Source organism: Muscardinus avellanarius (assembly GCF_963383645.1).
Source record: "Muscardinus avellanarius genome assembly, chromosome: 4".
In the NCBI taxonomy this organism is placed as follows: Eukaryota; Metazoa; Chordata; class Mammalia; order Rodentia; family Gliridae; genus Muscardinus; species Muscardinus avellanarius.
Window position 1 is genome coordinate 21032904 of NC_137789.1, and position 27777 is coordinate 21060680.

At 36.2% G+C, this 27777-nt stretch overlaps 1 protein-coding gene across 1 annotated transcript in view; it reads right to left on the reverse strand.

Annotated features, from left to right (window-relative positions):
• Positions 1-2465: 2465 nt before the first annotated feature.
• Positions 2466-27777, reverse strand: part of MTBP (MDM2 binding protein) — a gene marked incomplete at its 3' end in the record, with an annotated part of 76977 nt that continues 51665 nt past the window's right edge. The window contains exons 15-22 of the mRNA XM_080694998.1: positions 26742-26859; positions 19881-20036; positions 16562-16657; positions 10159-10425; positions 7884-8106; positions 7186-7299; positions 3075-3140; positions 2466-2504 (exon numbers count right to left, since the gene is read on the reverse strand). Of these exons, the coding sequence (XP_080551124.1) occupies positions 2466-2504; positions 3075-3140; positions 7186-7299; positions 7884-8106; positions 10159-10425; positions 16562-16657; positions 19881-20036; positions 26742-26859 (1079 nt within the window). The remainder of the gene's footprint in view (positions 2505-3074; positions 3141-7185; positions 7300-7883; positions 8107-10158; positions 10426-16561; positions 16658-19880; positions 20037-26741; positions 26860-27777) is intronic.

Consider the following 27777-nt stretch of genomic DNA (forward strand, 5'->3'; position numbering starts at 1 on the left):
TTCCTGTGAATAGGGAATTTAATGCCATACCATTTATTGGTTCTTGGTTTTGTTTTCTGAGCTTTAGGGGTCTGTGCCAAGTTGGATAGTTGATCTAGTGTTTTCTTCTGGCAGTTTCAAAGCTTAGGTCTAATTTCTAGATCTTTAATCTACTTGGAATTGACTTTTGTGCAAGGTGAAACTAGGGATCGAGTTTCATTATTTTACATAGATACAGTTTTTCCATCAACATTTGTTGAAAAGGCTATCTTCTCCAACACGTTTTTGGCACCTTTGTTAAAAATCAGCTGGCTGTGCAGATCTCTGTATCTTCTATTATATTTCATTGGTCTATGAGACTTTTTTGTCAATACTATTATGTTTTTGTTACTATGGCTCTGTAGTATAATTTGAAATCAGATATTTTGATACCTCCAATATTGCTCTCTATTGAGCAGAATTGCTTTGGCTATTGCTGGGTCTTTTGTCCTTCCATATGAATTTCAGAACTGTTTTTTCTGGTTCTGTAAAGAATGGCATTGGTGTTTTTATAGGGGTTGCTTTGCATCTGTAGATTACATTCAGTAATATAGACATTTTTGGCAATGTTTCTCTTCTGCCTATCCAAGAATGTAGGCTATCTTCCCATCCTGTAATAGCTTCCTTAATTCCTTCCTTCAATGTTTTGTAATTTTCATTATAGAGGTCTTTTACCCTTGCTTAGATTTATACCTAGGCATTTTATGTTTTCTGGAGGCTTTTGTGAATGACATTTATTAATTTCTTTTTATAGCAGATTCATTATTGGTATATAGCATCAATTTTTATATGTTGATTTCTTATCCTGCTACTTTGTTGGATTTGTTTATAGCTCAAGATGCCCAAAGGATGCCTGAAATCACGGATAAAAATCAAACCATGTCTATACTATATTTTTTTCTTGTACATACACACAAACTTCATCAATTTTCCAACTTAAGATACTAATCATGCATTGTTGGCTATTATGTTTGCAGTACGAGGTGCAACAACAAAATTAGCTTGAATTTATTTTTCCTTCTTTACAATTTAATACATAGATTTATGCTTACCATAGATCTTAGCAACCTCACCATATGATTTTTTTACACTTATTATAACTTTTACCTTTTCGCTTAATGGAAGCACTTGGCAACTCCTCTACTACTACTTTTGTGCTTTGAAGCCTTAAGCAAAATCAGGGTTGTCTGAACACAAGCAATACTATACTACAACAGATCTGTTTTGTTTAAGCAACCTAGAGATAACTGAGAAAGCTACTAAGTGGCCAGTGGGTAGGTGGCATATACAGCAAGGAATCGGGCAAAGAGATGATTCATGTCAGGAGGATGGAGGCAAGAAGGCACACGATTTCATCACACATTCATAACACTGCATAATTTCAAACTTAACAATTATTCATTTCTGGAGCTTTCCATTTAATCATTTTGAATCACAGTTGACCAATGGTAACTGAAACTACAGAAAGCAAAACTGCTGTCAAGGGGGAACTACTGTATTGTTGAATTGAAAAGCAAGCTATAAATTAATACACATATACATTAACACACACACGACATAAATTTTGAAAGGATTTAAACAATTATATAAATCCATATTTTAAAATATTAACAGCAGTTACATGAAGGTAGAATATGGGATGTTGGTGATTTTTTTCACTCTTAATATTTTTCTGCATTTTCAGATTGTCAACCATGCAAAAAGATTTTTCTGGAGGAATCTGTACTCACCGTCATTTTCATTATGTCTTATTTTCAAAATGTTTACTCTTTCTTTACTTTTGATCTTAAATAAACGAAGTGCTCTAAAGAGTGGTAGCTCTTGTGCAAGGGCCTGTGTGAGTTTTTGGTGCCAGTATTTCTAAATTAGCAGCAGCCCAATAAACCATGCTATTGGAACATATGGGAAAACCATCTTACTTGAGACTCAGAAATTTTATTTTCTTCTGCTCATGGTACTGGGGTTTGAACCCAGGGGCATTCTGCCACTGACCTACGCCTCCAGTCTCACTAAGTTCCCATGCACTGGCTTTGAAATTCCTCCTGTCCCAGTGTCTCAAGTACTGGGATTACAGGAGCGTGCTGTGCCCCCACATTCGACAATACACAGTGGAATTTAGGCAGCCTAACAATAAAGACATGTAACCCAAGAAGTACAGAAATATTTTTATTGTAATAATTAAATAATCAAGCATAAAATCTTAGAAACATATAAAAATAATTTTAAAAGTTAAAATATAGTGAAACTGTATAAAATAAGTATGTAACTAAAAATACATTAACTGAATATTATTGAAACTATATAAATAAAAATACTTATGAAACTTTAGTAATGTAATATCTATTCTTTATATAAAGTTTAAAATTTGTTTATAATTTTCAGACTAAGTAATAAAATAGTAAATAACAGCACCACAAAATTTGTAATAATCCTAAAGAGATTCAGTATCACTTCTTGCTTGTCTTTTCTAATACCCATTCAATCACCTAAGAAAAGAAAAAAAGACGATTAGGGCACATTTGTGTTGAAAAGCAGTAGAAAAAGTATTTTAAAAACTTCAAGTAACAATAATAAAAATTTTAAAATAAAAAGTAACATACTTAAACCTTATACTTCATGATTTTATTTTCCAACTAAAGAACATTTTTGGCTAGACTTCCAATATTGAGTACAATATTGCTCTCACTGTAAATAATAAAATTCTGTGTCATTTTCGTATCTTTATTTGGAAATGTGTTTTTAAAGGGTCAAAGAAAATCAAACTCTGACAACAGATAATCAAACTGGACTAGTGTTTCTAGCTGTTTGGATTATTTCTTTATTTACTTTATTTTTCTTAATATCATTTTAGAAACTGTTTTGTTTAAGCAACCTATTAAGTAGAATTAAAGACTTCTCCAGAGTAAGTCTATTATTCACTATCTTAAAGAGTTTTCAGAGGAACATAGTTGAAAATGCCACCTCTATTTCTTACTGCATATATAATAATAGCACAACAACCCTGAAATAAAATACTAACTTGACTAAATGTATTTTCTTGGGAATAGTTTATTTACCTGTGTTGCATTGTTGTTTGCTGTTTTCTTCATTTCTTGAAATAAACCCCTTGAAGTTTTAAGATCCTAAACATAAAGAAAATATAGCATTTTGTAATCTATACACTAAGTTTAGAGAATAACTACTAAGCAAACGAGATAACCCTAAATAATTCTCCAGGCATGTACGGAATGGGGAAAACATTACTAGAAATCAAAGTAATATAATTTAGCTCATCCTGAAAAATAAAAATACTCCAGCCAGAACACAAACACACATCCCTAACTCCACGCCATTCCCACCTCCTATCCGAAGAGTGCCGACCTGACCCAAGCCTCATCTTCTACCCCCAGTCCCACCAATGCTTCTCTCCTTGAAAAGTACATATATACTTTGTACTTATTTTTCAGATAAGATGCCTCTCCCCACCCCTGCTTTTCCTTTTTGGCTATTTCACTTCACCCCAAAGAAATATGACATAGGAAAGAAAACTGAAGATTGACTTTTTAAAATTAATAATTACATAAAATTAATTACAAAGGAAAAAATAAAATCGAACTGTATTTAAAAAACAAAAAGAACCACCCCCAAATAAAATGCATTAAAACACCATTCTTTTGCCACAACTCCAGCCCAGCCATTTTCAGCTTCTTTTAGTATTTTCTCTTCTGTGCCTTCACGTTTTCATCTACTATGCTCATGCTGCTACTTACTGAATTAGCAATTTTAGATAGTAACTACTGATGTCAGTGAGAATTGATGATTGTTGGATCCGGGTCTTACATAAACCACCTACCTTCTCTTCTCTGCACAAACAGCTGCATCACAATTTTTCATTAATAAATGGTCTGCTTTCTCATCATTCTATCTAGCTAAATACTGCTCAGTCTTGAGGCAGTGAATGGATTATGGCCATGAAGTCTTTTCATCTGACAGTCTACATTTCCTGTAGTGAAACTGCCTGTTTATTTTTTTTTTCCATGTAGTTTTTCTTGCTTAGTTTTCTATGTCTATAATTTCAGGTATTTCTTCCTCTCCCACAATAGACTGATTCATGTTCAGCAAAGTTTTTTTTTTCTTTCTTTTTTTTTCTAAAATTTAAAGAAGTTTATTAGAAAGATAGAAATAGAGAAAATAGAAATACAGCTCCATACCAGACTGGCATGGAGGGGTGACTGGAAATAAACTCTCAGCAAAATTTTTTAAACACTGGGGTATATGAGAAAATGTCTTAGTTTAGTGTAGCTTTGTTTTTTACCTGGAATTCTATCTACCATACCCTGCTCTGATTTAGTCCAACTGCCCCAAGTCTGGTTTTTCAGCAGCTGTTTTCTCCACTGTGGCTGAATTCTGGTTTTGACCTCATGCCTTAGCCTCTTATCTACTAAACTTCATCTTCTAGAAGATTCCTCAAAAGGGGAAGATAAAATTTTCTAGACCTTCCATGTTTGAAAATATCTTTACTGAATCCTAACACTTGAATGGATTCTTGACAGTGTATAAAATACTAGGTAAATCATTTTCCCTTAGAATTTGAAGGTACTTTTTTACTGTCTTTTAGCATACAATGTTACTGTAGAGAAGTCCAATGCTATTCTGATTCTTGGTTCTTTTAAAATGTAAACTACATTTTTTTTTCTTTTTTTGCGGTACCGGGTTTGGAACCCAGGGACATTTTACCTCCGAGCTAAACACCCAGTCCTATTTTGTATTCTTTATATTGAAACAGGGCCTCACTGAGTTGCAAACGGCCTGACTAAGTAGCTGAGGCTGTCCATGAACCCTAATCCTCCTGTATCTGCCTCCCAAGTGCTGGGATTACAAGTGTGCACCACCACACCCAGGTTTATATGTAAACTACATTTCTCCTGTGAATCTTTTAGAAAACATTCTCTTGATGCCAAGAGGCACTGAATTCCACAAATCACTTACAGACTTTTTGGGGTCTGTTTTGTTTTTTGTTTTTTCTTTGTTTGGTGGTACTGGGGTTGGACCCAGTCTTTCTACCTCCAGGCTATACTCCCAGACCTATTTTCTATTTTATTTGGAAACAGGGTCTCACTAAGTTGCTGAGAGCCTCACTAAGTAGCTGAGGCTGGCTTCAAACCTGTGCGATCCTCCTGTCTCAGCCTCCCAAGCGCGGGGATTATAAGCGTGCACCACCACACCTGGCTGCTTATAGAGTTTTCATTAATTGGTCTGGAAAGCTGTGTGCTCTTGTTAGTAGGAGTCTTTGATCCTTTAGTTTTGTATAATTTGGTTATATTTTTGACAATTTTCTCTCCTCTAGTCTCTATTTTTGAAATTCAACTTTGATCAGCACGCTTAATGTTCTGGATGAATCCTTTAATTTCCATCTTCTTTTCAATATTTTTCTCATTTGGTTCTAATTTCTGGTAATTTTCTCATTTTAACAATTAAATCTTTATATTATACTGATTTCATCATATTTGTTATTTTCAAGCTTTCATGTTCTCTGTATTTTTTTTTGAAACATCATCCTGTCCAGTCTTATGAATACAATCATCTTCTTGGAAAACTATAGTTTTAAACAAACCTTCTTCTACTTTCTGTTCCTTCAGAGTTCACTTTATTACTTGGTTTTGAGATAACTTTTGTTAGACGCTTTCTGCAAAAACTGCTAACTCTTGGCTGCCTGGTCATATATATATATATATTTTGGTGGTACAGGGGTTCCTGGAAGCCCTTCTACCTCTGGGCTACACTCCCAGACCTATTTTTATATTTTTATTTGGAAACAGGGTCTCTTAAGCCAGCATGGCTAGCTTCGAACCAGCACGATCCTCCTGTCTCCGCCTCCCAAGCGCGGGGATTACAAGCGTGCACCACCATGCCTGGTCCTTGCCTGGTCATATTTTAAAGAGAGACACTACGCATACAGAAGGCCTTCATGGGCTGAGCTGGTTCGCTGATGGCTTTACAAGGCAGGAGACGAGGGGTGTGTCGGCCTCACCACAGCCACCAGTATTTCCTCTAAAGACTATTTCCTAGCCTGTCACAGTGGTTGGGGCAAGAGCAGTGAGGGGCACACCTTGTGGTTACCACTGTGAGCGAGGGCATGCAGAGCAAGTTAAAGGTTTACCAGTTCACTCTGCAGATACGTATTCAGTCGCTATAATCCCTACCAGCATCTTGCTGCCACTCTCCTCGGTGGCCAGGTCTTCCCTCCTGAGAACCTGAGGGCTGAGCTGGGCCCCGGCTTCTCACTGGCGTACCATGAGGTAGGTGTGGAGGCGGCCACTTTCCCACCTGCTATGTGCTGCCTTGTGCTTTGCCTTGTTCACTGGGTGTATTTCTACAGTTTTTTGGGGTTTTTTTTGCCTTTTTGACATGTGGTCAATGTGCAATTCTAACCAGAAACACACATGAGTCAGAAACCTGGAAGGCTAGAGGTAATCTAACACCATCCGAATCTTTAGAAAACTGTCATCTGCACATCTGAGCAGTGTCCTACAGACAGCTGACAATGGATCCAAAATTAAAACCGTCTAGTAGCCCTTTCACTATAATAAAATTACTGATTATACTAATTAAGTACTAATTAGTGCTTGAAGCTTCAGTTTAAATAAAAAACTTGTTAGGGGAAATACTGAAGACCTCAGTTTAAGTGTAGGCTTTCTATAGATGAAGACTAACATAGAGCATAAAATATTTTTGCTTCATGTAAAAGCTAGGGAGAAATGGGTAGCAGGGGGAACTCTAGATGAAGAAGGAGATCCTATAGAGGAACAAATAAGGTGACCTAACTGAGGGGATGGGAGAGGGGAAGAGGGAAACTCTCTAAAGCACATGATGTACTTACACAAACATATCAGTCAATCACTAAGCCAAGCATGGGAAGGAGGGATCGGGGAGGGAATGGAGTGGGGATTGGGTGAGGGCTAACTGGGTGAGGTGTGTATGTGTGTCTCCACCATCTTTTATCCCATTAAGATCTATGACTACAATGCACCAATAAAAAATTAAAAAAATTTTTGCTTCAATTTTTCTGTCGCTATTTAAAAAAAATCTGGCAACAGTTACATGCGAGTAGTATAAAAATACTCACTTAAACACATTTTTACATCAGACATGGAGTCAATTTTGCCATTTGTAGGGAAGACACGGTACCTTTAGGTAGCACTTGGAGATTTCAAAGAGACGCTGGCTGCAGGCCCCGAAGCATTCGTGAGCCTCCGTGATCCGGTGCTTCTTCAGTGTTTCTGTCACGACTTCTTTCAGTATCTTGAAGAGAACACAGTGTATCATTAAGAGAACTAGAAAAGGTACAAATACCACGTCAATGTCAGTGTCCGATTATGCAGCAACTGCGAATCACACAATTATTTAGCTGTGCTAAAGATAGATAAGGTCAGTAAGACCAAAAAAAAAAAAAAAAAAAAAAAAACCCCAACAACAGAGACTAAACAATATCCCTAACATTTACATGGTCACACAAGTCACAGAATTACTGTGTTAGCAGGAACCTACTGGAGTGTTATAAGAAAGGAATTAAAATCATGAATTCTGACTTGAAATATGAGTCTAACAGTTACACACAGCAGTGATATGCAGATGTGTACTGATTTTTAAACATAAAAAATTTAAACATCAAAAATAAAAAAAAGTATTTTAAAATAAATTCCTGTCTTGATATACAATTGTTTCATTTATGCCCTACCCACTTTCCAGTCATACTCATACTGGATTTTTTTAAGGTAAATTCTAAACATTAATCTTTCATAAAAATTTTACAGACATCTTAAAAGACTGATAAAAAGAAATTTCTTCTCATGAGAATTACAGAGATTAAAAATAAAAATCTGTACCCGTGTATGTTTCTGTGATCTTGATTCCTTAATTTGCTTTGGTGTTTTTGATTCATGCACACTTTTTTGGGCCTTTGTCATGACTTGTGGAGTTTCACAGGTAGAAACTGGAGCTAATGGACCAGTCATTGAGCGTGGCTTTCTGGATGTCACCAAACGATGATGGCTGCTACTGCCACTTGTTTGAGAAAGAAGAGAATCTGAACTTTCAGATTTCACAAGTCTACAGTGAGTGGGGAAGAAAAAAATCAAGAATGTAAGTGAATCAACAACAAAGTCTATTTCTTGTTTTAAACGTACAACTACATTAGCTGGGCATGGTGGCACACGCTTGTAATCCCAGTATGCAGGAGGCAAACACCGGAGGATCGCAGTTTGTGGAGAGCCTCAGTTACTTAGCAAGGCCCTTTGCCACTCAGAGACATCCTGTTTCAAAAATAAAAAGAATAAAAAAATAGGGTTGGGGGTGTAGCTTGGAGGTATAATGCCCCTAAGGTTCCATCCCCAGTACCACACACAAAAAAAGTACAACTAACAACTATAACTACTGAAACATAAATTCAAGAAAAGCAAACAAAATTTCTTGCTACTCTGCCTAAACAAGCAATCAAGATCATATTATAAGTTGTTCCTTTAGTTCTTCAAATAAGTGATTAAAATGGAAGGCAATGAATAGCAAATTAGAATTTCACCTAATAGGCAAAGCAGTATTACTTTACTCTCCCCTGCCCAATTCTTTACTCAGTTTTTCACATAAATCCTCTATGGCATGATACATGGTGTTTGTTAAGTCCTTATATTTTTGATCTGTTGAGTACTTGTACTTTTCTATTAAGAATTTTAACAAAGAACCACAGCCTGAATTATATTGTACCTATGCCACTGCCTACACAAAATAAAGTGTTAAATACAAAGAATTCTATATAATTGGTTCCTGTTTCAATCTTTCTAAAATGTTTACTTTTGCTTTTATAAATTCTCAATTTTTTTTTTCCCTTTTCAAGAGAAGTCCCTAGACCTTTCACATCTGCTAACCAAGAAACCATAGTGTACTTTCTTTTCTGAACATAAATATTTTTTATTAGTTACAGGTCAGAAATAAGAAATATAGTTACAATGGGGTATGGTGCCACATACTTATAATCCCAGTACTTGGGAGGCTGAGATAGGAGGATCCCAGTTCAGGTGTGACCAGCCTCAGCTACTTAGTGAGAATCTGCTTTAAAATAAAGAATAAAAAATAGGGCTGTAGCTTAGCTTAGAGGTAGAATGCCCCTGGGTTCAATCCCCAGTACTAAAAAAAAAAAAAAATTTAAAAAAAAATACAGTTACAGTTACAAGTCAAGACTGGTGGCTCACACTGGTAATCTCAGATACTTTAAAGGTTGAGGAAGGAGGATAGAAAATTCAAAACCCATCTGGGTAACTTAGTGAGACCCAGACTATTTGACATTGTGAATATATATAAATGCAGTAGAAATTAGAGTACCTATTTTATACTCTTCTAATTTCTGATCAAGTATTTGGATTCTATCTGTCTGTCTGTCTGTCTATCTATCCAGCCATTCTGGTGACTGAACCCAGGGGCATTCTATCTCTGAGTTATACTCCGAGCCCCTTTCTTATTTTTTGTTTGAAAACAGGGTCTTTCTAGGTCACTGAGAGTTTTGCTATATTGCTGAGGCTGACCTTGAACCTGTGATCCTCTTGTTTCAGCATCCCAAGTAATGAGATTACAGGCATGGGCCACCAGGCCCAGCTTGGATATTTTAATTAAAAAAAAAAAAACTAGAAATTTTTCACATAATATACTAATTATGTAGGCTTCCACAGTACATTTTTTATGTAACAACTGTCTTTCTAATGGTCGCCATGGAACCCTTTGTTTCAAAGCCAAAGCAGGAAGGAAACAGTGAGGGAGCGGGAAGGAAGAGTTATTTGGAAGGAGAATGTCCATCCCCAAACATCCTCTTCAATAGCTCAGCTGATAATCAGATCTCTAGTATTCTATGACTTAGATACTTTACAGTCTACTCTGCTAATGGACTTTATATTAGCATATAAAGCAAGGAACGGTGTATTGTTTTCCAAGTCATTTCTTTTTATAACATATGCAAAATCACCAAGTATTCACAATAAAAACAAACTTCCTGGCATGAAGGATTCATTCGTAATTTATATAGAAAACAACTTAAATATAGAAAAACTAATTTAAAAATTCCCCTACAGACTAAAATACTTTTAAGATCTTATTTCTGTGCACTTAATACATCACCTTTTGGGGGGATAAACATAACTCAGATCTTGAGATTTCCGTTTCACCCGAGGTACTTCGGTTCGGAGTTCACCTTGCAAAGCTTCTCCATCTGGAACACTTCCGGGCTCTGACAGAACTGCAGGAGATGGGAGAGGGCTCAACACTGTTGAGACTGGGACGCTGTCTCTGGTGCAGGTGGTTTGAGTTTCATAACGAATAAGCCGGGACTGCAATTCAGAAAATCCCCCATCTCTTTCTAAAGCTTTACGGTCATCTAAGCAATATCTAAAACGAGGGAAAGATTGTCAAAATCAAAGCATGCATGAGAACAATGAGCTTTTCTCTTTCAAATAAATAATAACAAGACATTTTCTTGCAAAGTTCTTAGTTATTAATTGTTGAAAAGTTGAGTGAGTGGCCTACTTGCTCTAGGTTCAGCGTTTTTCTGGTCTGCTATATAATCGGGCAAAAGATTTAGACATGTGAAATAAAACCTGACTTTTCTTTGACTATGTTTCTGGGCAACAGATTAAGCTAATCCTTTGGCTTGTTTTCAAAATAATACAGTTGTTATTTTGATACTTTTAAAAACTCAGGTGACCTCTGATTTCTCAGCATGGCTGATATACAAAAATGTGAAATGCTCACTTCTGTTAGAAAGGGCAAGTTTATTTTCAACACAAAGATTAAATGAGTATAAGGGCATTCTAAACTGGCTTACCAGTCGGCTTGGAAGATTTTGAATTTTTTCATTTAAATTCATTCCCCACCTTACTGACTGGCAGATTTTATTTCAAATATTTCAGTTGTCTATATATCTGATTCCTAGCTAAATCTGATTTAGGGAATCAATGAAATCTTAGCTCAGTGAATGTGTCTGGATTCCAAGAAATTCTATGTTGTTAAGTTCAACAAATAAGCAAATCAGAAAATTGCTGATGAGATGTGTGACCTTTCAAATCTCTTCACTTTCTCCCATTCTTACGGCTGCGTCAAGGAAATAATTTCACACATGCCATGGTAGGAATGAGAAGTTAAGACCTTTCTCTACTATCTGTCCCTTTTACTTAGAAAATTCTAAGATACTCTCCAAAGCCAAATTTTTGGAGTTCAGCTCCCAAGGTGTGTACTGCTATACAAATATGGCCTTATGGAGATGTTAAGAACTCTATCTTTTCCTTGTGACACAAATTTAACTTCTAAGAGTACAGATTATGGAGCCTGACTTCCTAGACTTCAATCTGGTCTGTTCTACTTATTAGCCATGTGGACTTGGCTAACTTGTAGCAGGGTGCCAACACTGACCTAACTAATTGCACCCTGTCTCTCTCTAACCTGTTCTTTTCTGAGTTATTATTTCCCTCCACTTATCTTGAGTACCAAGATGGAAGTGCTATGTGCATGTATGAATGAATCCCTTTGAATCTCACTATAATGTATAATTACAAGCACCAATAAAAGCATAAAAAATTCCAAAAGAAAATGAATTCCCGAATCACAGGTTTGACAGATAAACATTCTGTGACAGAAAGTAAATCTACCTCCAAGCAGTGACAATTACCCTGACCTGGCTAAGACTCTGCAGACCCAGTTCCAGGATAATGGTCAAATAGACTGAGATGTGATCGAGACTGCTAGTTATACAAACCTCCTATATTCCTGCCTTTGTTCTTTTCCTATGTAACCTGAAAGCTATTGCTACCACCTCAAAGACTGCCTTTAAGTTCTACCTTAATTGTGAGGCCATCTTGAGAAAGAAGACCCCTGTCTTGCTTCACCATTACTTCCTCCCCACCATTTGATTTTTCCCAAAAATCAAATGGTGGGGAGAGTCCTGGCCTGGCCTATTGGAACTGTGGTAACAAAGTTACTTAAGTTCATCTAAGCTCTAGTTGCCTGATCTACAAAATGGAATTTACAGTACTAATCTGAAAAACAACTGTATGGATTACTTGAAAGGATACACATGACTTTTTTGTCAGTGCCTGGAACACAAAAGCAAAACAGTCCATGTGTGCTGCTACAGTCACCACCAGCACCATCACCACCAACACGACCATCACAACCACCACCATCATCATCACCCCCACCAACATCACAACAACCACCATTACCATCACCGCCATCATCACCACCACTACCACTACCATCATCATCATCCTCACCACCACCATAAATAAACATCATCATCATATTTAGTTTCTACCACAGCATTATCTCATAGTACACCAGTGACATGTCGCATGGCCAGGGTGGAAGATTGGTGACGTCAAAGCCTGATTTTAACCATTTTAGTATGCTATTTTTTATATAAGGTAAAAAGACCATAGTATTCACTGGACTACACATGGCTGAACATTAGAGTCATTTGGAGAGCTTTTAAGATATACTACATGTCCAGAGTTTCTGCTTTAATAGGTTTAGTGTATGACCTGGTCATTGATTTTACGTGCTCTTATCACACATTAAAAAAAAAAAAATAAAAGAAACTGGGCATGGTGGCGCACACTTATAATCCCAGCATTTGGGAGACTGAGACAGAAGGATCACAGTTTGCAAACAGCTTCACATACTTAGGCCCTTTGCAACTCAATGAGATCCTGTTTCCAAATAAAGAATACAAAATAAGGCTGGGGTATAGCTTGGAGGTAGAATGCCCCTGGGTTCATCCCCAGTACTGCCAAAGAGAGAGAGAGAGAGAGAGAGAGAGAGAGAGAGAGAGAGAGAGAGAGAGAGAGAGAGAGAGAATGAACTGTGAGACCATCTTGTACTCCATTAAGATGTATGACTACTACAATGCAGCAATAAAAAAGAGTCTTTATTAAAGAAGAATGAAATTATATTATTTATATGAATGGAAGGACCTGGAGAATTATGTTAAGTGAGCTTAGCCAATCACAGAAAATGAAGGGTCATATGTCTTTGATAATGTGTAGGATAGGGAGTAACTGGACTACAAGAGGGACTCCAGATAGGAGGAGAATCCTCAGTGGAGCCAGGGAGGAAATCTAAGGGTAGGAGAGGAGGAAAAATGAGATTCATTAATGGAAATACTACTATTGACTATGTGTATACATGTGAATATACCAAAGTCAATCTTGGTACTAGGTACTGGAAAGAAGGAAAATCAGTAGGCGGGGTCAGGGGCCCACCCAGTGTGGTGTTCATGGATGTCATTGTCAATGTGATTTACATTACAACATGAGACTACCATGCGCCAATAAAAGCACATAAAAAATAAAAAATAAAAATAATAAAAACAAAAATGCCAGAACAGAAAAATATACCCCAAAATATATAATAACTGAATTTATACGTGGCAGAAGAAGCTTCTATTTAAATAAGATTAAGGTAAACTTAGTAATAAAAGGTAAAATTTGAAATCAATGTACAGTAGGTATAGAGCTAAAAGTATAAGTAGTTTAACTAAAACATTTAGCTAAATTTGAGGCTGTTTGGGAAACATGCCTAACTTTTTAATGTTAAAGAGAGAACAGAAACCCTCTAAAAAAAAGAGTTCTTTCATAAAATATTAGAAAGACAAAGCTCCAACAGTTGACATTTCTTATCGTTTGATGATTCAGTAGTTGTCTCTGAGTTCTCTAAGTTCGTAAGAGTTTAAATTCTTACCGCGTCACTTAGATTCAGATTCACATTCCACACAGGGCTTCTTTCATAAGACAGTCACTACTGGCTGTTGTGCTTCCTACTGCTCGTTTAGAAGGCCTCCAAGTCCTTTTTCAACTCTTTGTTTTGCGCACAGACAGATGTTTGATGCTGTGGCATGTATCAACATTTTGTTTCTTGTTATTTTTGAGTAATATCATTTTGTATAGATATACCTGTTCATCTATCTTACTGATAGACTCCTAGGCTATTTCAGTTTTGAAATTATAAAAAAATCTTTATGTGCATTCTTGTTCAAGTCTTTAAAGAGATAGGCTTGCATTTCTCTTGGAAAAATACTTAGTATTCGAAATTGCAGGGCTGTGGGGTATGAGTACAGTTAGTTTTATAAAGACTTGCTAGATCTTTTTTGAAGAAAATAACTCATTTTATACTACCACCAATAATAGTGAGCGTTCTAATTGTTCCACATACTTGCAAATATTTATCAGTCTTTCTAATTTTACCTGCTCTGGTGGCTCAAAGAATTTTATTTGATCATGTACTATAATATAGCCAAGCTCCTAAAGACACTATTTCCAATGTTTCTCACTTTAACACTGAAAAACATCCACACACACTAACTCTGTGTAAAACTAGTACTTTTATTAAGCTAAGTTAATCGGGTGTTTAAACATTTGCCTGGGTTTGGGCAAACGACTGAATCCCTCCAGAAGGCGGCAGTGACTTACGATCTGTGCGCTGTGTGCTCACGACCCATTACCACCACCACCAAAGATTATGTTGGCAAATGGCTGGCAACTTTATGAGTAGAAAGTATTCTCACTCCTTTCAACTTGCATTTTTTTGTTCATTAATAGAAAAAAATAGTTTTTTTTTTTTGTGTGTGTGTGTGTGCTGGTCATCTGCATTACTTCACTGATAGGTCAATGTTTAGCTATTTCACAGGGATATTTATTTTAAACTTTACTGGTCCATAAGTATTTTTTAACTGTAAAGGAACTTGACCCTCTACTTTGTGGTAGAAGTAATTTCCCCAGTTTAAAGTTTACTTTTTGTAAATTGCTGACACAGCTATTTTAAAATACAGAGAAACACATCATTCTTCAAGTTTCTTCCTCTGTCAAAATGAGTCAAAAAGGCCAACAGTCTCTTTAAGTTTCTTATATAGCTCTAGTATTTGTATTCTTCTTCCTATTCTCATTATCCTGATAGTATTTTAGTTCCTTAACATCTCTTCCCTGATATATTCTAATTTAGGCGGGCATGGTGGCACACACTTGTCATCCCAGCACTCGGGAGGCTGAGACAGGAGGAGCTCAGGTTCATGGCAGGGCCTCAGTTGTGAGGATCTCCACTTAGTGCAGAGGATCTTAACTTAGTGAGACCCTGATTCAAAATAAAGAATAAAATAGGGCGGGTGGTGTAGTTGGTAGGTAGAATGCCCCTGGGTTCAATCCCAAATAAATAACACACACACACACACACACACACACACACACACACAACACACACACACACTCTAATTCAATTTAACAAAAAGGCAACAAAATTTCTTTCAGCAGCACAAACCTAAGCATATCATTTCAGGCACTGAAAGAAGTCTTTTTTATTCTAAAATATAAAAGCCAATATCTCTGTCATGTCAACAATAATATTAATGATTTCATAGTATGGACTAATGACATTAAATATACTTATTATAAAATATGTCATGCACTTATAATAGAACAGTAGTACTTAAAAACAATGCTATTTCCTTTTCCTACACTCTAGCCATATGCAGAGTCAAGCCCCATATTATTTTCATGAATAGAAATTTAATATAAAACAAAATGTTAGGAATGTGAAACATTTTGCAAAGGGATCACCAAGAGCTTGGATATTCACTGTAAAAGATTATTATCAACATCTCACATTTTTTGTCCTGTAAGAACGGTAAACAGGCACATGATCTCATAAGCTGCTAGTATCTTTAGGCAAAAGAAAATCCTTAAATGGGCAGTTAAAAAATCTATAAAGATGTACATATAATTAATATGCTAAAATGGGAACATATTTCATCTAAGAGTTTCTGAGCAATTATGACATGATTACTGACCAGAGAACATTAATGTAACTCATAATGAAATAACACACGAGAGCCGGGCGTGGTGGCGCACGCTTGTCATAGAATGGCGGTTTGCGGACAGCCTCAGCTACTTCCAGTGAGACCCTATTTCAAAATAAAGAATAAAAAATAGGGCAGGGGGTATAGTTCTGAGGTCGAATGTCCCTGGGTTCCATCCCCAGACCCGCACAAAAAAAAAAAAGGAAAATACACGAGTAACATAAGCACCAAAATAACTTTTACTATAATTTCTAGTAACTAATAAGAGGATTTTTAAATGGATTTATGACTGATTAATCATCAAATAGCATTTTTATTTAGTAAATATAAGATATTTTGTGTATAAATTGCTTTTTCTTCTTTTTTTGTGGTACTGGGTATTGAAAACAGGGGCATTCTACCTCTGAACGATACTCTTAGCCCTATTTTTTATTCTTTATTTTGAAACGGGGTCTCACTGAGTCACTGAGGCTGTCCGTGAACCATGATCCTCCTGTCTCAGCCTCCCGAATGCTACAAGCGTGCACCACCACGCCCGGCCTTTCTTCTTTTTTTGTGGTTTTTGGTATACTTTCTCTCTGGTTATGTGTCAATTTATATCATTTTATTAGTTACTTTTTACAGTCATATGAAAGAAATTATATCAGCAATAAGCAGAGGAGTGAAGTGTAAATAAAAACTTACTCAATTCCATGGTAATGACACCCAGAGGCTTTTTCAAAAGGTAACACCCGAAGTTTCCGAGGACTAAGTTCTGGTGTCAAAACAAAGCTCTTTTCCCTGGAATAAAAAAGATTTTCATTTGTATTTAATTGGTGGTAGATAAAAACTGAAGAAGGTGTCTCAAGAGACAAATCTGACTTTCTACTCTCTACATCAATTTTATGTCGTATAAAAACCAACACATGCCAGAAAACCTAAGCAGGAAAAGAGGCAAGGAAACACCTGTTGGTTTTGCCGCTTACAGTTTCCGTGCCTCTATTTTCCCTTTTTGTACTAGGAACTGAACACGGGGGCATTCTATCTCTAAGCTATACTTCCAGGCCTTTTATTTTATTTTTTTTTTAAATGGGTCTCTTTAAGTTGCTGCGGCTGGCCTCAAATCTATGATCCTCCTTTCTTAGCCTCCCAAGAACTAGTATCACAGGTGGGTGCCACTGGGCCCTACCTGTGCCTCCACTGTTGGAAGTCATGACGGAATGCATAAAACCATTCTGAGAAATAGACACATCAAGGATGGAAAATGACTCACAATGGAAATTAAGCAAAAAAAAAGGGGGGGGGCAGTATTACTTCTAAAAACTTTTATTTTCTTGGTGAAGTGATTGATGTTTACTCACTGAGCTAAACCCTTTTGGCAGGGGAATAATTAAAAATAATTTTTTGGTAAAAAAAAAGAAGTATTTACTTCCCACTATAACACATATGGGGCCCAGATCTTTCCTGGCCTGAGAATGTTGTCAGCTTGACATCTATTTTAAACGTCAGCAACTTTCTGAGTATCAGAAAGTACAGAGACTCGCTGCTGACTTCAGTTCTTCTAAAGTAGGTTATCAATCAGCAGGGCCTTTAGAACTAAGCCTATGTGGAGTCTACATAAAATATTCACACTCAACCCCTTCCACACCCAGACCTGCAGGGCCATGCCAAAATCCGGGGAAGGAGTTCACTGCGATCCCCTTAAGCTCACTGGGTTCCTGACAGGCATCTTCCTTCTGTGCCTGAGTCAGGGCACACTGTCTTGATGTACTGGATCCTGATCCTGAGGCTCAGGACATGTTAAATGGGAAGGGAAGAATTATGAACAGTAATCCTTACTCAGCTAATGGAACAAATGAAACACCAGGGCTTGAGTTAGAGGAGCTAGGAATAGTAGAAAGGCAAGCAATTGCAAGAGAAACTAGAATAAATTTGCTATCTTTTCCCTCTATGGCTTTAGTAATGAAAACTGCCCTTAGCCGCTTAAAATTGTATAGGGTATGTTATGACAGACATTTCAAACTACAACATTAAAATGCAAATCATATACCAATTAATGAATCCTAAGAAAACAGACTTTATATTCTAATACATCCATGTAAGGTGTTTCACAAAAAACATCACTAGTAAATTAGTAACCACTCCGTATTTGGATGACTGTTGAAATGAATAATCTCAGAACTTTCCTTCTTTCTTTTACTATGCTGTCTCTCACTTCTCACTTCATCCTCCTCATTATTAATTTCACTCATAACTTCTTTCTAAAAGAAACATTTTAGTGAGTGTTTTCCGAAGTTTATTACTTCCCCAGTATACAAGGATGAACCATGCTTGCATTTCATTTACCCTAACGTGGGCTTGTGATTCTCTGCCAGGGAAGCTCACCCTTCAACGCCCAGGTTAGCAGAAGACACATTTGCAAATGAGGCAGTTCTTTCCTAACACCAGAGAATCTTATCACACTTTCCTCAGAAAATCATCTGTAAACTACAGGAAGAATGAACAACATCTCCCCTACATTTCACCTAGAAAGACATTCTAATAAGAAAGAGTACAACTTATATAAATATATAATTCAATTTTGGCACTTCTATCTATCTCTGCCAGCTCATGCTTAATGAGTTGGAAGGGCAATAATTCAAAAACTAAATAGATAAAAAAACTCTATTCTTTTTTACTCTTTAATTCCCACAAAAAAGGTTTTCAATTTCAAAACTACAAGAAAAGGAAAATTGCCCCCAAATTATACAATTTTTATGTGATTAAGATCATTAAGTCATTAAGACCCAGAGTTCTTAAGAGCCTCACATTTTCTGACTCTCCCCCCCTAGTGAACACGCACAAATGGCAATAATGTGCTAACAATATTTTTGACTATAACTACCTTCAAATAAATCCCTCCCAAATTTACCTTTAAAATTAATATCTATCAGTACAATTCAAAATGACTTTTGCAAAAGCAATCAAAGTGATATATAATTTTTAAGATCTTTCAGAAATTTTACAAATTAATAAATCAGCAATTAAAAAGAATCTGGGGTAATAAGCAAATTATTCAACCTTCACAAGGAACTTATGTCACAATTTTACCTATAAATTTAGTCAATGCGATTACCAACTAGCACTTGTTAACTAGTAACTTAGAAGTTGTCTTAGAAGTTAAATTTGTTGTAAGTTAATCTTGTACACCCTGAGTTACAGTTTCAAAAGTATTTATTATTATTATTATTATTATTATTATTATTATTATTACTATCATTATCATTATTTGTATGTGGTACTGGGGATTGAACCTGGAGCCTTACACAGACTGGGCAAGCGCTCTCACTGAAGTATATCTCCAGCCCCTTTTTAAAACTTTTATCTTGAGATGAGGTATTGCTAAATTGCCCAGGCTGGACTCAAACTTCAATCCTCCTACACCAGCTTTCCAAGTAGTTCAGATTACAGGGATGTGTCACTATGCCTGGTTTTATAAGCATTTTAATTACAATTTCCCACTCTCTTTAGTTCAAATGTTGTGTTTTTTGCTATTATATGACTAATAATAACCATACCAAATAATGGCAAAACCAAAAATAGAGAATACACAGAAAAAAATTGAAAAAAATTGCAAGTCAAATTCTAAATTTTTCTTAAAATGAATTGTCATTTCTATACGAAGTAGAAGCTACTGACTTACATAAGGAATAAACAGGTTGCTTTAACTATTCCCATTTTTCTTATATTCAGTATCATAAAAGGAGGACATGTGGCTAAGATTAAACGTGAGAATTATATCATTTAGAATATATTGTATATAAAGTAGTTTGAAAATATAAAATTTTGCATATATTTCAGATGTAATAACAATTGAGTGTGTATTCATAATGTCATAATCATGGCTAGCCCAAGTGATAAAAACTGGAAGTAACCTTATAAATGTTTTCAAAGTAGCATAGGACATTAATTCACTAAAGAAATTAACTAAATGTTATTTAAATATGATTTTTAAATTTAATTGTAAAATGTAAGTATAATGTACCCTTTTTGAATCTGTAAAGGTTGAAGGTCTCCCACTGGTAACCCATCTGAGGTGAAGTATTTCAGCAATTCATTAGCATCCAATAATGTGATCGAGTCCCGGGAACCCTCCTTGTGGCCCAGCAATCGTTCCGTTGAACGAGGTAATGAACCTTTTCTGAAAAAATAATGTTATATAAATTTATTAAAAGTGTACTTAAAATTCACCATAGTCATGAGAAGTTGATGTGAACAGAAACCAGAAAAATACACTAAACATTCACAAACTTACTAAAGGCAATCACTAAGCCAAACATGAGAAGGAGGGAAGGGAAGGGAATGGATGGGAATTGGGGAAGGGCTAATTGACTGATGTGTGCATGTATGCCTCTACCGTCCTGTACCTCATTAAGATGTATGACTGTAATGCACCAATAAAAAAAATAAAACCGAAGGAATAAAACTGAAGAATTACATATTTAAGGAAAGACAAAAAGGAAAAATCTTTTCAAATCATGTAACTTCAAACTATATTTTAAAAGATCTGTAGATCACATTGGAATTAGCAGTTACCATGTCAACAGTTTTACTATTTAAATAAGATAAAATAATTACACTACTTATAAAAGATGGTATTTTAAGCCAGGCGTGGTGGCGCACGCTTGTAATCCCAGCATTTGGGAGGCTGAGACTGGAGGATCACGGTTCGCGGACAGCCTCAGCTACTTGTGAGGTCCTCCTCAACTCAGTGAGACCCTGTTTCAAAATAAAAGAATAAAAAATTGGGCAGGGGGTGTAGCTCAGGGGTCAAATGCCTCTGGGTCCCATCCCCAGACCCACAAAAAAATAAATAAATAAAAGATGGTATATTAGTTATGCAGTAGTATGACGTTCCCAATTCTACAAAATTAAGTCTAAACTCTTGTATGTTCTGAAATCCCACAATATTTCTGAGGGCAGGGTCTGAATGTTCCAATTTTCTATGAGCTTGAAAGATGTCTTATGCACAACCATGAAATGAGACAGTAATTGGAATTTTCTCCAAGGTCTCCGCTAGCCATGATTATGACATTATGAATACACACTGAATTGTTCTTACATCTGAAATATATGCAGGATTTTATACTTTTCAAGCTACTTTATATACAATATATTCTAAATCCCCATAAATTCCTTTGAAAAGGGTGAAATGGGTCTTATTTCAAAATGAAGTAACACCTAAAAGAAGTACTTTATAAAGTGAAAATTAAGCCTAAGAACAATCATTATTCCTCTTTCTCAGCTAAAGATTCTAATACACAATAGGTTAAATTACAGACTCAGGATGACACAGCTGTTTTAAAATGAGAGTCAGGGCTAGACTGACTCCAAATTAGGTGCTACTTCTACTCTGTCACTCTATAACCTGAAAAAGCTCACAAAACGTTGAAAAGTGCAAATGCTTTCGTTTCAGAAAATGCTAAAAGTTTTATCAAGCGCTGAATCACTGACCACCCCAGCTCTGTCACTATAACATATATAAAATCTTTCAGTACTTGCATAAAAATATCATTTTCTAATTGTATATTAATTTATTTCATATTTATTACTCAAACTAAGACTTTTTATGTGATTAATATATTGACACTGTGGTTTTAGAATTATGTTTCTCTTTTTAAAAATATACTTTCAAGCCGGGCGCAGTGGGTGCCCACCTGTAATCCTACTTGGGAAGTGGAGACAGGAAGATCGCAGGTTCGCGGCCAGCTTCAGCAACTTAGTGAGGCCCTCCACAGCTTAGTGAGACCCTGTTTCAAAATAAGAATAAAAGAGGGCTGGGGGGGGGGTGTAGCTTGATAGCAGAATGCTCTGGGGTTCAATCCCCAGTACTACAGAATATAAATGAATAAATAAGAAAATAAAACATACTTTCATTGGTGCATTATAATTATATACCCTAATGAGGTTCAATATGAATAAATAAAATAGTAAAATGCACCTCACTGCAGCATTATAATTACATACCATAGTGAGGTTCAACATGACACGAACACACATGGGCACAGCACTTGCTGTGACTCCCTCTGGGTCCTGGGCACCCCTGTGCGTGTTAGTGTTATGCAAGGCCATGTCATACATGCTAGTGAGGATGCTGCTGCTACCTCCATATATGCACCTAGCATTCTCTGAGCTGTTGGCTTCATCAGGCCTTCTCTTCCCCTCCCCACTTCTCTTCTCCAGCACCCTTCACTTTGTACTCATTCATCTGATGTCTCTCGTTTCCTCCTCTGTCTAGCTTCCATATATGAGAAAAAAAAAATAATCATTGACTTTCTGAGACTGGTTGGTCTAACAGCCATCAGTTTTCCTGAAAATGATGCAATCTTACTCTTCTTTATGGCTGAATGGTAGAATTCCATTTTGTATATAAACTACATTTTCTTTATCCATTCATCTGCTGATGGACACCTAGGTTAGTTCCCTAATTTGGCTACTCTCATGCTTTAAATATGGGTATCTTTCCAAAATAATTAGGCTTCTATTTCTATACATTAAGAATCACTCATATACTGACAGTGCCCCCCTTTACCCATTCTCTTCCCTTTGTTTTAAAACTGAAGGTAAAAATCTAATAAATCAAATAAAAAATTCAAATATTTTTTATGAACTTTGTACTCTGGGAAGGCTAGAACTGCATTATGATTTTAATTTAATTTATACATACCTACTCTCTAATAGTGACTTACAAAGGTTTCTTAATGAATATTACTTTCAATCATTTTACAGGCACGATGCAATGGGGAAATGTATAATTTGCATTTATATAGAACACCAAACACAAGAATATCAAAGTAATTTAAAACCCTTGTTTGTCATAAATTACACTATAAAGATATGTTTCAGGTTAGAAAATAATGCTGACAACACTGTATTACGTTCAGTGTTTTCAAGCATACAAAGTATTTTTTCAAATATGCTCTCGGTAAGTTTTTACAAGTTCGAAGCAGAACTAGGATTTTTATCCATATCCTAAAGATAAGGTAAGAGTCACACAACAAGTGACTGAGTAGATCTGAAACCAAATTCTTGTGACTTCTGCCATTCACTATTTAATGACCCTGCGTACTCTAGTTAAATCTGTTTTAGTACAAAGTAAATTCTGAACATATACAACTTTTGTCCCGTTAAGGATCTGATGGTGTCTCCCCATCTTTTGAAGGGTCCACAAAATTTACAGTGCATTTACTTTTTAAATGTCATGATGGCATAATAAAAGAGGTCACTCTAATTTGTAGAACTGCTGAGGTACAGCTTGAGATAGGGGAAAGCAGGTGAGGTGAGAGAGGAGATGGATATAGCAATGGAAAAGAAGGCAGGAAGGATACAACAAAGTTTCATGGAAGAAGTCAGAACACAGTGCATAGGTGTTGAAGACGGAACTTAACACTGAGTTGCAGTGTTTATAAAAGGCCTATCAGAGAAAGGTAGCACTGACCTAGACATTGAGTAACAAACTTCTAGTTCAGTGTGTTAGATACATATACATTAAGCTTTACCCTCAAACTAAAATCACTATGTTAAAGTACTGGAAGTTAAATTCATGAGAGAATTAAATTATTTTGAGAAGAAGAAACAAACAGACAAACAAAAAGAACAGTGGACCAAAGAGTTCAGTGTACTTCAAAATGGGATGTATTTGAACAAGTGCCTCAACAAGAACTAGAGAAACCTACAAGAAAGGTAATATGCCTTCTTCCCTCCCAGGAAGCCACAGCAAAACTATAAACTTAGGGTCACAGAGAAACAATGGACGCAAATCCAGGCAATATTCTTTTGACAAATTGTGTGTAGAACAGTGCTGAAGTTCCACCTACTATGTCCAATCTTAGCCCTGCACGTTTACCTCCAAGTTAAAAAGAGAAATTCTTTCTGAAGACAAGGGACCAGATGCCTGTCCCAGTGTCAGTGCTGATGGCCCTGAGTAAGAGGCCTGGGACAGTGCAGGGTGAGAGGCCATGGCTGCTGGCCTGCCCATGCCTTGAACTGAAGCCAGCCAGGCATGTTCCCCTGCCGCTCTCCCACAATGTTAACACCAGGACAGCAGCTGGGGACGGGACTGCACTTAGAAGACAAATCACACGCCAAATCCTAAAGAACCCACTGTGCTCCTAATCCTTAGCTATGAACAAGACAACCCACGACCACCAGACACTGGAGAAAGACTACAGGAGAGAAAGACAAATACAACAGTCGCAAAAGAACATGACAGCATCCAAGAAGAGAAAATTCAAATTAATATCCTTAGAGTATCAACTCAAATTTCAATATACTAAAATAAGGCAGAAGTATAAAATAAGCATTTGAAGTATGACTACCAAAAATATTAACAGAAAGGATCAGAGAAAATCTATGCGAATATATACCATAAGGATGAGATTATTAAAGAGAAAAATCGAATTAAAATTCAAATTTAGGATTTTGACATTAATTAAAACAAGCATTTCAGAAAAAGGAAGAGGAGGAGGAGGAGGAGGAGAAGGAGAAGGAGGAGGAGGAGGAGGAAGAGGAGGAGGAGGAGGAGGAGGAGGAGGAGGAGGAGGAGGAAGGGAAGAATACTACTAAAAAAACAGTATCTCCTGGAGCTGAAAAAAGACAAAAGTCTTGAGACAAAACATCCTATAGCATGCTCTCATGTAATTTTTAAACACTAAGAAAAACAGAAAACTATAGATTTCAGAGATGGAATAAAATGTCTATTAAAGAACAAAAACTAAAAAAAAAAAAAATACTCATCTGGTATCAGACTTCTCTTTAAGAAAATACAAAACTCATCTCAGAAGGTGATCATAAAACAAAACAAAACAAAACAAAACAAAACAAAAAACCCAGGAGGACAGCTGTGCAGCTGTGTAGACAGAAGGGGTCTCCTCTTTATCATCTCCTCCTACTCCTCTTCTCTTTTTTATACTGGAGATTGAACATAGGGACATTCTACCTACTTCCAAGCTAAACACCAGACCTATTTTATTTTGTATTTTGAAATGGGACCTTGCTCAGTTGTTGAGGTTGGCCTCAAATCTGTGATCCTCCTGTCTTAGACTCCCAAGTACAAATTTTTCTTTTATATTCATATATGTATGCATGTTTACAAAAAATGGTCTGAAAGGCTAATACCAAAATGATCACTGTGACTATGTAAATCTGCAAAGTACAAATGGAGGGCAGAGAAAAAGCAGCATTCCCTTTTTAGTTGCTGTATTACTCTATTGATTATCTACGTACAGAAAGCATGTATTCTTTTATAATAAAACTATAAACTACTTATATTTCATAAAAATTAAAGAGTTAAGAAAGAATATGATTATAATGCACCAATAAAAAGTTTAAAAATAAGGAAAAAAATCCACACACTTACAGTCAATTGATTTTTGACAAAGGGGCCAAAAACATAAATTGGAAAAAAGAATCTGTTCAAAAAATGATGCTGGCAAAACTGGTTAACCATATGCATAAACACAGAAATAAATCCCACTTTTTCACCCTGCACAAGAGTCAATTCAAGATGGATCAAAGACTTGAAAATTTGATCAGAAACCTTGTGGCTCCTTGAAGAGGGCATAGGTCCAACACTGCAACACATAGACGCAGATAAAAAGTTTCTCAACAAGACCCCAAGGGCACAAGAAGTTAAAAAGCAAATCGATACATGGGATGGCATGAAACTGAAGAGCTTCTGTACAGCAAAGGAAACTGTCAAGAACCTCAACTGAGAGCCAACAGAATGGGAGAAGATTTTTCCCCAACCACTCCTCCGATAGAGGACTAATATCTAGAATATACAGAGAACACAAGAAATTCAGCACTAAGAAAACAAATAACTGAATCAAAAATTGGGCAAGTAAACTAAATAGACACTTCATGAAAGAAGAAATTCAAATGGCCAATAAATGCATGAAAAAAAATGTTCAACATCATTAGCAATCAGAGATGCAAATCAAACTACTGTGAGATTTCACCTAACTCCAACTAGAATGGCAATCATTTGAAACACAAACAACAAATGCTGGTGAGGATGGAGAAATGGAACTCTAATACATTGTTGGTGGGATTGCAAATTAGTGAAAGCACTTTGGAAAACAGTATGGAGGATCCTCAGAATAATGGGAACAAACTTACCATATGGCCCAGCAGTACCACTTCTGGGTATCTATCCAAAAGAATGAACACCAAACTAACAAACTAATACATGTGTATCTATGTTGATAGCTGCACAATTCACCATTGATAAACTACAGAACAAGTCAAGATGTCCATCAACAGATGAATAGATTACAAAACTATGGAATATGTACACAATGGGATTTTACTCAGCCTCAAAGAAAAACACAATTATATCATTTACAAGGAAATGGATGGAACTGGAGGACATTATGCTAAGTGAGATTAGTCAATCACAAAAAATAAGAAATCAGAGGCTCTCCCTAATATGCAGAAGCTAGGGAGAAAAATGGGTCATAGGAGAAACTCTAGACAAAGCAGATACTATAGATGAACAAATAAGGCAACCTACAGAGGGAATGGAAGGCAGAAAGAGGAAAATTCTCTAATGCACATGATGTACTTTAACAAACATATCAATGTCAATTACTAAGCCAAATATGAGAAGGAGGGAGGGGGAGGGAAAAGAGCTGGAACTGGGTAAGGGCTAATTGGGTGATCTGTGCATGTATGTCTCTAACATCTTGTATCCCATTAAGATAGATGACTACAAAAAGAAATCACGTATTCTTTAATAATAAAACTATAAACTACTTATATTATGTCACTAAAATTAAAGAGTTAAGAAAGAGTTAATTTAAGAAGATTTCATTAGAACATGCTTTACTACAGAGTCAAATATTACCTCATTTTTTGTTTAGCCTTTTCAAAAGTTTCCAAATTTTTAAGAACATGCCTTTCTGGCCATTCTAGAGGATTAGTTTCCATTAGACTCGAAGAATCAGCTTCTACTGGATTGGTAGCTAAAGAGAAAGAAATATACATAAGTTCTGAAAAGTACTACTATACTGACTTTTGCTCTGTAAAAATACACACACACACACACACACACACACACACACACACACACACACACACGGCATTTACCTCTGTGATAGCCTGAACTGTAGAAAATACCACAGAAAAGTTTTTTGGAGAAGAAAATGAAGTATCTTTTTTTAAAAAAGTTATGAGCTAGAATATAGAAAGCTGAATTAGCATCCTTAGGACTCATGGGGAACAAAAGAACAGCTTTTCTATTTTTAGTAAAATTGGTTCTAAATGCAAAGGTTATTCTGTAGAGAGCATACCGGATGTCCCATGTGATTTTCCCACTAGTATGAAACAAGAATTAGTACAAGAAGACTGAAAAGTTCCCTATCTTTTGAAAAGAGGCTATCTTATTCTCAAAAGTACAATAATAAAATAATAATTTATGATATTCTCAGATAAAAGTTATTTTAGAAATAATTCTCACTTTTCTGTTAATATAATATGCCTTAACATATACATCACCAAATCACTAACATTAAATGTTACCTTACTCCTACTAAAATATATGCAAAGGTCTGTTTACCTTCCTAGCTAATATGCTACAGTGAACTATACTCAGATTGCTCATAACAGTGGAACAATCAATGAAAACCTAAGGGGATAGCTTCCATTTCCATTAGAAATTATTATTAGGCCGGGCGTGGTGGCGCATGCTTGTAATCCCCATGCTTGGGAGGTGGAGACAGGAGGATTGTGCAGGTTTGTAGCCAGCTGCGCTGATTTAAGAGACCCTGTTTCAAAAAATATAAAATAGGCCTGGGAATGTGGCCCAGAGGTAGAAGGGCTTCCAGGAACCCCAGTACCACACACACACACACACACACACACACACACACACACACACAGAA